The sequence below is a fragment of the Chrysochloris asiatica genome, unplaced genomic scaffold (genome assembly GCF_000296735.1).
Source record: "Chrysochloris asiatica unplaced genomic scaffold, ChrAsi1.0 scaffold00044, whole genome shotgun sequence".
Taxonomy (NCBI): Eukaryota; Metazoa; Chordata; class Mammalia; order Afrosoricida; family Chrysochloridae; genus Chrysochloris; species Chrysochloris asiatica.
In genome coordinates, this window is record NW_006408562.1 from 20,696,159 (window position 1) to 20,708,815 (window position 12,657).

A 12,657-nucleotide genomic window follows, 5' to 3' on the forward strand; every position below is an offset into this window, starting at 1 on the left:
GGTTGAAAATGAATGAATGTGAGTAACCTGATACTGATGGTCAGACGTCATCTAAACTGGCACTGTTTTCATTCCTGATAACATACTGCTTCTATCACCCTAGATGTTACATAGACATATGATAGTGCGCTGCAGTATCTGGTTTTGACCCTGGTATATAGTAATTATTCTCTTTGGAGGTGACTGTAAGCTACAGACCCCAAGAAGTATTTGTATAACCTAGTTTTGTACTAATGTAATGCACATTATTCCTAGTTTATATGTAACTACTCAGTAAGTCCATCTCACTTGTCTAATGTATTTTGGAAATGGAGATTGGTACAAACACTGGGCAGGAGAGAAGGATAAGTAAAAAAAAAAAAGCCAAAATAGATGTTACATGGGACATGTAAGACACAGTTTGTTCATAGAAGAGCTAATTTTTTACTTCGTATACTTTCTCTCTGTTTACTCCTAATATTTGAACATTTCTAGCATGTAAGGATTTACAGTCAGCACTTACAGAAGTGTGGCTAAGTACTGGACTGTGAACCATAAGGTTGTCAGTTTAAACCCACCAGCTGCTTCTCAGAAACCGTACACAGGGTTGCTGTGAGTTGGGATTAACTAGATGGTACTTAACAACAGTTTGTAGCAGATATGTCATTTTGGTAATAAAGAAGCACGAAAGTAGTAAGTTAACAGAAACTAGAAAACTAAAATATATTGAAGGCTAACGCGGGAGAAAGATGAGGCTTTCTACTCCCGTAAAGATTTACACCCTCGGAAACCCTGTACAGGGTCGCTATGGGTCGGACCCGACTCGATGGCACTTAACAACAACAACAACAAGAAAATATCTACAAATCAGATAGGGGACGTGTTTCTAGAATATATAATTTTTGTAAGTCAGTAATAAAATAAAAATCTAAACAACCAATTATAAAATAGATTTGCACATAAAAAAGCTTTCACTGTCATTAGTCAATCCCCATTGCCAGCACCTCTGAATCCGACTGATGGGTGACATGGAACTGCCACTGCGTTCCCAGGCAGTGGTACGGACAGAAGCAGGCGGCCAGATCTATGTCTTCTTCCCAGGCATGGCTGCTGGGGTGGAGCTGCCCATCTCTCCGTTATCATCCTAGCACCTCGTCCCTACACCACCTGGGCTCCTTTCATTAGTCATCAAGGAAATGCAAATTAAAGCCACACTGAGCTACCCACTTCACACTCACTTGGGTGGTTGCTGTCAAGAAAGATTCTAACAAGTTTTGGTGCAGATAAAGAGAAGTAAGAAGACTGTATATTGCTGCTAGGAATGTAAAGTGGTACGGCTATTCTGGACAACAGTGTTGTTGTGAAGTGCCATCGAGTTGGTTCCCACTCATAGTGACACTGTATAGGATTTCTGAGGAGTGGCTGGGAGCTTGAACCGCAAACCTTGTGGTCCAGCGCCACACCAGGACTTTGTGTGTTAGGTCCTCACAAAGTTCATCCTAGAGTTGCCATGTTGTTGTTAACTGCCTTCAAGTCAGTTCTAACTCATAATGACCCTGTATAGGATTTCAGGGAGTGGCTGTGAGCTTGAACCGCTGATCCTGTGGTTCAAACCAACCTTACAGTACATTAACCTACAGTGCCACACCAGGACTCCCTAGTAATTCCACTCCTGGATTATGTGCCCCAGAAAAATGAAAACACCTGTCCACACAAAAACTTGTATGCATGTGTTATTAGCAGAATTATTTTTAAAAGCCAAATAGTGAAAGCAATCCAAATGTCTATCAACTGATGGATGGATAAAATCATTGTGGTATGTCTTTACAATGGAATATTACTTGGTAGCAAAATGGAATGAAGTACTGATCCAGGCATGGATCAGTTTCAAGGTGTACCTTGAAAACATGTAAAGTGAAAGACGCCATTCACAAAAGACCACATGTTATATGTTGTTGTTGTGTGCCATTGAGTCACTTCTGACTCGTGGTGGTGGTGGTAGTGTGCCATGGAGTCGGTTCCGACTCATAGTCACACTGCATAGGGTTTCCATGGCTGTAAATCGTTACAGGAGCAGACAGCCTCAACTGAGTTCTCCCGTGGAGCAACAAAGTCAATCCATGGGTGCCAAGAACTGGATGGGCAGATTGTAGGGGGTGGGGATGCAGAGGTGTGAAATGAGTGAGAGCTTACAGGAGAGATGAGGATATTCTAAAAGATGGCTGTGCCTTCACATGAATAGCATGTTAGTGTTTATATTACAAAGTTACTGCATTTCTAATCTCCTTTTTTCTAACAATGTATCATGAATGTAGTTGAAATAAAAAGGCTGTTTTAATGGGTGTATTTCTGTTATGTGTTGTTATGCTACCGCTTTGCAGCCGTGTACCTAACTAGGGAGCCTTTTCCTGAAACAGTCTCGTGTGTTTCTGAACAATCTCATTACTGTAAGGCCATTGACGCAAGTCTCTCTGGCTTTCCAAAAGGCCTTTCGGGAGCAGCACACTCTCGGGTGTTCCCGCACGCTCATTTTGGTAGGTGGCCACCATGCATAGCTCGTTTTGTGTCTACCTGCTTGTGGGAGCCTCTGCTACTGACTTTTCCCAGTCCCTGCATGTGGGATTCAGTTTGTTCCATGGTTTAAAATGGAGCGGGCATGGATGTGTAGCACCAGGATTACAGTGGACTTCAAGGGACCTGAAAATCTCCTGTGAGCGCTTACAACTGCCCACACGAATTGTTGCTGAATTCCTGGACTATGTGGACTTTGAATAGCTGTTGTGATTGTTTTTCTTGAGCTTGAACGCATAGAACTTGGAGCAGTGCTTTTGGGGTAGACAACCATTGTACCACGTTGTTCCATGGGGTGTGGTTTTGCCTCGCGGGAGCCGTGCTTTCTGAGTCTGCGCTTGGTCAGGCTCGGCGGGTGCATGGCTCTGTGTTACGCCCCCTCTCGTCTCACTAGCTGTTGGCGTCTCCTGTGCTCATTCACCTGCTTCCCTGTGGCTTGTTCCCTTGTTTTCAACCCAATAGCAAAAAAAAAAAAAAAAAAAAATTAAATGTAATGTTGGCAAATTCTAATTGACTCATTGAAGCACATTGCATTGTTACAGGCATGAAAACTACGTATTACATGGGGCAGCATCTGTTAACGTGCCTTCAGGATTGTTTTAACAAAAGACACAGTTCTAGGCACCATTTATGAATTTTAATTTCTATGCCTAAATCAATGATCAAGTTGGTAATTTTTAAAAAATCAGGATATTCATTGGCTTAAGACTTTTTGAAAGCATTTTGCCAAAAACATTTCACCACGTAGTTACGAGTTTTCGACTTTAAAGATGTACCATGGTTGGCTCTTATTTCTCAAGACCTTTCCTGAAACATATCATTGGAAGGTTTTGTTTGAAATCTTTCCTGGCTTAAACTCGAGCTCTGTGGGTCTGTAATGCACATTAGTTCCTAAATGGTTGTTGGTAAATGGGTGGAATAATAGAAAGAGAGCAATGTAACACAACTCAGTGGTTGTTCCTATTGATTATCTCCAACACATTTCATGTCCCATTCTACCCGGTACTAGCAGCTGGGCATGGCATGACAGAAGCACAGTGCCGGCTGCCCCCTACAGCCGTTTCTTCCCTGACAAATGCTTGTTTCACTTCTCTTCCAATCTGTACATTTCACCCTAATTTATATAACTCAGCAGTCTATCTGAACGGGCGTACTATAGCCCCTTTCAGCTGCTGCCTTCATTGACCCTGCAAAGGAGGAGGAAGTCATATGTTTTATAATTGATATATTAGGAATTTAGCCTGTCCTTTTTTAGTGTGCTAGTATTTTTATTAGAATTCTATTGTTTGTTTGCTCTGATTCCAATAGTGTAAAAGTTTTGAATTGTCTGCCTCTAACCCAGGTTTCTCCTATAAACCCTGTGGTAGTGCACTGTTTTGTACAGCTTCTCTGCCCACCACCCGTCACCCCAGGAACACATATATTATAGCAGACACACTAATAGGTAAAGTGAAAATGTTAGATATTATTGTATTTTATATAGCAATACAAAATAAAGAAGTATATACTAGTATATACGTTAATTGAGTGAAGGAGAACTTTAAAATATAGGCTAATGTGTATTCCTGACCTAAACTGAGAATTTTGTTTTGAGTTTCAGTTAGCAGCTTTATTGGCTTCATTCTCGTCCGTGGATAATAAGAGAACACATTTCATAAGTTGTGCTACACTGGCTAGTGCTTGTGATTGCTTTTGTTTACCTACAAGTAAACTCACTCCTAATTACAGACTTTGTTGGAATTTAAGATACATTTCCTATCCACTCATGTTTTCCGAGGTTAATGGCCCCTGTTATATAATGTTGAGTGTGAGAAACAAAGCTCTCCTGTATATGTAACGGATTCTCCCCTCTTCTCCTGCCAGCGGCTACCTTCGGCACTGCATCCATGAGCATGCCTGCGGGGTTTGGAACTCCTGCTCCCTACAGCCTTCCTACCAGCTTTAGTGGCAGCTTCCAACAGCCTGCCTTTCCCGCCCAAGCAGCTTTCCCACAGCAGACGGCGTTTTCTCAACAGCCTAATGGTAAGACCCGACACTGGTTAGCTCAAGTCTACTGGAGGCATCCTTTGTGCATCTTCATGTTTTGTGTTTTGACAAAAAGGGTATCTAAAGAATGTTTAATACTGGAGCCCTGGTGTGGAAAGAATGTTTACTATTATCTACTCAAAAATAGAATCCTTCGGTGATTTGGGCCTCACTAAGGCAGCTGTTGTGTGAGTTTGTGTGACAAGATTACAGATGTCAGAGAAATCACTGGTTGTCTCCAGACTAACCTCCTTTCATAGGTCTCATTCATTCCTCTTGTATGTTCTCATGCCTGTTGATTTTTTAAAAGAAACTTGACAGACCTAGAGTTTTATTTTCTTTGCCATTACAACCATGTTGCTCACGTCTCATTTTTTATGAGAATTTTTTGGTAAAATGAGTAATTTCCTACATAGATATGTATCCTATAGTTAGATTTTGATGTTTGCTTCAGGTTCAGCAAGATGTGCAAGAAACCAGTGTTGTTTAATACTTGTTTCTGTTATTTGGTAAAGTGTGAAGTCCACAATTTTGAAGAGTGTTCTTGAATTATCATCACGTTTTCCTTTTTGAAGTTAGTGACTAGGTAACAGCTTGGAAATAGATTCCATGGCAGATCCCTAAATTATCAAATATTTCATAAGGAACAATAGAATATTCACATAGAGACCATGATGTCACCCTTACCAACTATAAACAAACCCAAACCCACAATTCTAGAGGACCGAGTAGACCTCCCTATAGGGTTTTCTCCCAGGAAGCAGGTGGTGGGTTTGAATCACGGACCATTTGGTATGCAGCTGAGCACTTCAGCCACAGTGCCACCAAGGCTACAATTGCCCTTGCAGACCTCCCTAAGTAGTCTTCATGTCATCTAGTCACGAAGTCCTGGAATGTCACAGCTGGAATTGTTTGATTAGCCAACTCTGGAGAGCTGTTTGACAGCCATATGACAGGACCTTTTCTGTGGGATTTGGAAAAGGAGGAGAGCCCAGATTTCACATTAACGTTTGGTTATGAGAATCCAGAAATTAACCCATCCGCATACAGCCAGCTGATCTTTGACAAAGGGCCTAAGTACATTGAATGGGGAGGAGATAATTTCTTCAACACATAGTGCTGGCAAAACTGGAAATTGATATGCAAAAGATTGAACCAAGACCTTTATCTTACATCATATACAAAAACCAACTCAACATGGATTAAAGACCTAAATGTTGGTAGCGTAGTGGTTACGAATCCGGCTGCAAACCACAAGGTCAGCAGTTCGAAACTACTAGCTGTTTTTGCGAGAGAAAGGTAAGGCTTTCTGCTCCCGTAAAGATTTGCAGTCTCGGAAACCCTGTACGGGGTCGCTATGAGTCGGAACCGACTCCACATAACCACCACCACCACCACTCTTGTAGGCATTTCTCTGAAACTCATTATAGGACTTTGTAAGCATTAGCTTGTCTCTTGAAGGTGTAAGTTATAATCGGTAATTCTGTTTTAACAAGGTGCAGGCTTTGCAGCATTTGGACAAACAAAGCCAATGGTAACTCCTTTTGGTCAAGTTGCAGCTGCTGGAGTATCTAGTAATCCTTTTATGGTAAGTGAGATTCATTTTTTCATTTTTATGCACTTCTCAAATGACTAGAAGCAGGAAGTGAGTCTCCTTACAGGTTACTTGGTATTCTACTGATAATGCCAATCAGAAGATCCTACAAATGGAGACTTTAAAACAGCGTGGATCTGCTTACAAATCCCCAGCATTTGTGGGGACGGTGCAGGACCAGGCAGTGGGTTGGACTGTGGTCCATGAGGGCAGTGTGAGTCACACAGACTTGATGGCCCCCAGCAGCAACCTAGCATGATGCTCATTGGTTTTCTTGGTTAAAACAATGAGATGCTGTAGGAGTGAGTGAGCAGCTTGGAGCCAGAATTGGGTTGAATCACAAGTGCATTTTTTTTAAGGGACGCCCCTTCTGTGAGCGATTATGAGAAGAATAAGAGAAGCAGAACAGTGCTTGGCACGGGAGAGCTTTGCTGTAGTTGCATCTCTACCAAAAGTAACCAGTCAGTACGAGGGGGCTTCATAGAGTTTGTGGAAAAATTTCATTATATTTTTATTCCACTTTTCACAAAACTTTTGAAGTCCCCTCGTATTATTGCCAATAATAACCCAAGTCATTCTAATCTTAACAAGTATAGTTTGGTGGCCTGGTGTGGCGCCAAAACACTGGACCACAAAGTCGGTTTGAACCACAAGGTCAGCGGTTCAAACTCACCAGCTGCTCCTTTGGAAACTCTATATAGGGTCACTGTGAGTCAGAACCAACTTGACAATACTTAACAACAACAATGTCTGTATTTTTCACACCGTACTTTTTACATGTTTGTTTATTTTTCTTTTATGTTTTCCTTTAGACTGGTGCTCCAACGGGACAATTTCCTGCGGGAAGTTCATCAACCAACCCTTTCTTATAGCCTTATATAGACACTTGACTGGAACGAACTTATGTGGTCACATGACATCTCTCCGCCTCTTGCACTGTTGTCTTGTTTCACTGATCTTAGCTTTAAACACAAAAGAAGTTTTTTAAAAAGCCTGCAATTGTTTATTAAACACCAGGTCGTCATATGTGCAAAACAGAGGGCTCCAGTAACAACTTTTAACCTGTGAATTGGCAGACAAAGGTAGCGGTATCATGTATATTCAAAATTGGCTAATAGGAGGTTATTGCAGATACCACATTCATTATGCTGCAGTATGTACATAGTTTTCTTAGAAATTAGCTGTCTGTGCATACCAGTATTTGTAACTTTAACACAGTGTTATGCGGGAAATGTTACTGGAGAAGTAGATCAGCCACTTTCAAGGGGCTGCTGCCATCTACCCTGGAATGAATGACCGAAAGCCCTTTAACCATTGGCTACTGCAGAGTGACAGAGTCAGAATTGGAGTTTTCCTTTCTAAAGAGCTCTTCTATTTATCCACGCCCGAATCCTTTTAACAGTGTACCGGTGCCAGTCTGCATATAATAACGCTGATCATGTTTTGCTACAGTTTGCAGGTGAAAAAAAATAAATATTAGAAAATATGCTATTGGTTTCTGTGTTTTTGCTGCAATGCCTTTACCAAAGTGGCCTTAAATAAGAGCAGTGAATTGGGAACATCTTGAATTCTTGGATCAGAAGACGTCCTAGGGCCTCCTGTTTATGTCTGAAAGAGAAGATTTTTTTAAAAGGCCATGTAGAAAATTTATTCAAACTACCATGACTGCAATTTTCAGGAATATGTCAGTGGTAAAGCATTTCAATGTAGCTTGTCAAATCCACTATAAACTCTTCTAATTTCTTGGCAACTTATTAATTTTGTGAAAATTTGTATATATGAACAATTTGCATGTATGTGTATTTACATTTTTTTAAGTAACTTGAATTCTCAGATTAAAAATGCAAAAGGCTATTTTAACTTGATTTTATTAAACGTATATTGTTTTGAATGTATTGGTAGCAGACATGGCATTTACCGTGACATGATTGCACCTCAATTTTTTGGGGGTCACCCCCCTGTTTTTGACAAACCTAATAGGACATTTGTTTATCTTCAGTTTTGCTTAGGGGACAAGGGGTGTTTGAAAAGCTGGAATGTTAACCAGAATGCCCATTGTTACCTTTAAATTATAGAATACTTTGTTTAAAAAGGTAATGACACTAATGTTTAGTTCTATCTTCTTGTTAATATTCAAATGAACTTGTTTAAATATTTATGTATAGTGATGTCTCATTCATCCAGCGAGAACCTGGCAATCTTATCAAAACAGAACACAACTGACAAACTGTAACCACTTTGATCCTATGACTTCCCAACCTGTCTCATTATCTGTATGGGTGATGGCTCGAAGGGAGACTTGACAGAACTAAAGAGCACACACCTTGGAGTGTAAGAGCAGCCAGCCCCCAGCTAGAGGACTCACTACAGGTAACTGTCTGCTGCCATCCAGAAGAGGTGAAATCATGGCAAACAAGTTTGGGAGGTGAACATCTGTTTCCTCACATATATTCTTCAGGTGGCATGCCATTTCCAGTGGTGGCTACCTAACAGTCGTATGTGAAATCCATACAGTGTTCTAGACTCGGTGTACCATTGCTGTCCAGCGCACACATTAGCTGAAGCTATCTGGCGAGCAGGACAACTGGCAAGCCCACGGGTGATCTGAGCAGGGCGCCGCTCCTTTCTTCTAGAATTAAGTGAATGCTGCAAAGGCCCAGGTGTGTGTTGCTATGTATTTGAAGTGTCTACATTTGGGGGGTGCCTAGAGGGAAAATTAAAGAAATGTCTTTGAATTTCTGTGTTTAAATTGTATCAAGTCTCAATCAGCTCATATATGTACAAAAAGTCATAGATTGTAGGCCAGTACCCCAATAACCCACTGGGCTTACCATCGAAGAAACAAGTAAATTAAACAGTTGTGATCAAAATAGTTTCAAAGACTTTTTTGTTTCCCCCTCGGGTAAATTTTAAACGTCAAAATGAAATGGGAACCCTTACGGGCATATTTTGGAGCCCTGGTGTGGTGCTGTAGGTAGCACACTGGGCTTCAAAGTCTGTTTGAACCACAAGGTTGACAGTTCAAGCTCGCCAGTTGCTCCTTGGAAACCCTATACAGGGCTGCTATGGGTCAGAACAGATTTGATGGCACCTAACAACAACAACATTGGCATATTTAGAATGATTGATTATAGCATCAAAATGTCTACTCAAGAAGAGATAGAACATGATGATGGATTTTCTAATGATCCTATTTACTGTAAAAACTTACAGAGTTTTTATTCAGATCTGCTTCTAGCTGTGTATTGAGTGCCGAAAAGGAGAAAATCCTCGAACATGGATAAGATTGAAGTCCTGTAAGTTTTCAGGCTTACTGGTTGGGGCATAGCTTCTCTTCTGTCTTGGCTCAGAGAGGTGGAATAAGGAATTATTTTCTTTTAGGGTGGCACACCTTTTTGATAAAGTTTACAGACATATTGTCATTTTGGTGAAAATTGAGATTTACTTAAAGTAATTCTATAAATATGAAGAAGCACCATCAATACTTTGTGAGATTCCTCCCACTTTGCCTACTTATTCCCCCCTTCCCCCCACAACATCATGCCCCCTCCTAGGACAATTCTTGTCAGTTCCATGAACTGAGATTAAAACTACCTGCTTTCTTACCACAATACTATCCATTTTCAAACATTTTTCTCTCAGGACCATAACTTATAAAACTTATTAGAGACTCCAAAGAACTTTTGTTTAGGGGGCTTTTTTTCTTTCTGTTTTTGGTCGTTGTTAAATGCCCTCCGTGCTGACCTATAGAGACCCTACGTAGGGTTTCCAAAGAGCAGCTGGTGAGTTTGAATTACTGACCTGTGGTTCAAAGTCCAGTGCTGATCCTTCAGGGCCATATTGAAGTGTACTGTATTAGAAATTGGTACTGAAATATTTTTAATGTTGGTATAAATATAATAATAATAGACTCATTTTTTTTATGCTAGTGTAGACAGCTTTTTTTTTTTTTTTTTTTTTAAATGAAAAATAACCTTTTCCAAAACAAAGAGCTATGCAAAGAAGAATATTGTCTTGTGTTTTTGTACTTCTTTGCTCTCTGGCTAACTGGAGTCAGCAGTACCCAGCCTGCCTCTGCTGCCACACTAGGTGTTGGACATGCTGCCTCTTCTCCAGCTCCGCACTGCACGCTTGTGACAAAAGGAGCGTCAGGCTTGTTCTCAAAGAGAGCAGCTTTGAACTTGCATCGTCCCTGGAAGGGTCTTGCGGAACCACTGTCCTACACTTAAAATTTACATGTTTCTAGAATACAGTGTTGTAGGGTAAGCTTTCTACTGCCTAACCTTTTAAGATTGTATTTTTGGTGAGTAAATTTGCAATTCCAGTTTAAATTGCAAGTGTCTTTTTTTAAACACTGTTTTCTGGAAGAATTTTAATAATGACAAACTTGTAAACATCACCAAGTGTATCACTTGGATATTACAAGGTCAGATTCACTGATGGTGGTGGTATGGAATCATTTCCTTCTGATCGCTCAGATTCTGTGTGTGTGTTTGGGACTCTGTCAAATAGCTCATTGGAAACTTTTAGTTAGAACACCTTGCTGAAAGCAAGTTTAAAATGAAGAATACTTCCTTATGTTTCTTGTGCTTGTAGTTTATGAAGCTGTTTCATTTATCTGACACCTGCTAAATGCTTTTCGTCTGTCATCTCATGCATTTGTTAAGGGGGCACTGACTTTAGAGCAGAAAGAAACACCGCGTGGAGTTTTAACCTAGTAAATGACAGACTTGCGCTGTTAAGAAAATACTTTTTTGTTAACGTGCTATCATGTTTTTTTGGTAAAGAGACTTCTTTAAATCTTAAAAATCTAGGAGTTACTTTTTGTATACCATTATACATTAATTTTAAGACTCAGTGTTGAGTTCTGAAGTGAAATTTGAAATTGGTTTCATGTAAGCTACCTTCTTTCCAAGAATCATTGACGGTACATATCCAGTCATGGCATTCTTCATCTCTCTACCAGCACACCTGATGAAACAGTTCTGTCCAGAAAAGGTGAAATCATGACCAACACAAATACGTAAAACACATTTGAAAAGTTTCCACTTAATTCATGTTTGTTTTTTAAAAAAAGATGAAGATCCATTTCCTCAGATATATTCTTCATGCTGAATACCTTTTCCAGTGGTGGCTGCTTGAGTTGTTAGGACCGTCATGTGTTAAATCTGCACAGTGTTCTAGATACTGCTGTCCAATTCACAGCTTAGCTGGAGCTAGCTGATGAACAAGATACCAATTTGATATTAATACAGCTTCTCTAGGACTTCATATAAGTTATACAGAGGAATCAAGTAATTAGTGAAGCATAGTTTTAAATTGTTGTTAAGTGCATCGAGTTGGTTCCGACACTTGGTGACCCTTTATAGGGTATCCGAGGAGCAGCTGGTGTGTTTGAACTGCTAACCTTGTGGTTTAAACTGTCCTTGTGGTCCAGCTCATTACCCTGAAGTGCCATACCAGGACTCCATAGTCTAAGGACGTACTTGAAGTATCCCAGTGATTCGTATTTTGTGAAGCATTTCATTTTATTTTTGTATTTTGTGCCCTATAGTATTTAAACTATTATTTTTAAAGATGCTGTTGTTAAACTTTGTATCAAATTATCCTATTGATTTTTCTCTTTATTTGGTAATTTTTTATTTGTATATTTTATTAAAATTTGTGTGTGGTTGTGTTTGAACAAAGGAGCCACCTGGGTATCCCAGTTCAGTGCTCAGCTATTAACTAAAATGTGTAGTGGTTCAAACCCACCCTCAGGTACCTCAGAAGACAACTCTGATGAGCTGCTTCAGAGAGGCATTGAAAACTCTCTGCACACACAGGATCACCACGATTTAGACTCTCAGTGTGACAACCAGTAACAATAACAGCATGTTTGAACAAGTGGATTCATATCCAGTTCGTAATCCAGTGATGTGCTGGTGAACGTTCAGCCGCTGCTTCTCGTGAAAAAGGCCCCTGTGTGGAAGTGTTCACTGCGGAATGAATGCTCTCACTGTGGTCCAGTTCACCCACCTGTCTGATCTCATTAACCTTGCACTTGGAAAGGCGCTGTACTTCAGTGCTTCTCCCAAGTCGTCACAAGTCGACCCCAGCACAGTGCCAGCCCAAACCATCCAGTTTGCTCCCTATTCTGTGCTTTTACCCAGGATTTGAAGTGCCTTCTGTTGGTGATCATTTTCTGCGTGTATCAATCAGTGTTGTAGACGAGGGATGTCATTAAACATTTTTGTTTTCTGTTTCTTCCACTACTAGTGAGGCCATCTTTTTGTGGCTGTGAATTACGCCTTCATGAGCTTTGTCCTCTCTTCTAGTCTGCTCAGTTTTATGTGTGGTTTGAGGGGGTGGGGGGCAGTGGGTGGAATAGAAGTATAAAGGCTGAGATTCTGAACCACCTAAGAGAGGTTCCCACCATATTCTTTGTTCTCTGTTTTTTTGTGGGGTGGGGGTGGGGCTGCTTTATTATGTCAGCTATAATTAATTGC

General features: G+C 40.5%; 1 protein-coding gene across 3 annotated transcripts in view; it reads left to right on the forward strand.

Moving 5' to 3' along the window:
* Window positions 1-8,398, forward strand: part of AGFG1 (ArfGAP with FG repeats 1) — a 115,799-nt gene extending 107,401 nt beyond the window's left edge. The window contains exons 11-13 of one of the 3 annotated variants that reach the window (XM_006861907.1): window positions 4,414-4,572; window positions 6,072-6,163; window positions 6,982-8,398. In XM_006861907.1, coding sequence (XP_006861969.1) covers window positions 4,414-4,572; window positions 6,072-6,163; window positions 6,982-7,041 — 311 coding nt within the window. In that variant the 3' untranslated portion in view covers window positions 7,042-8,398. The remainder of the gene's footprint in view (window positions 1-4,413; window positions 4,573-6,071; window positions 6,164-6,981) is intronic. The other 2 variants (XM_006861909.1, XM_006861908.1) reach the window with 2 other exon arrangements.
* The last annotated feature ends 4,259 nt before the right edge of the window (window positions 8,399-12,657 follow it).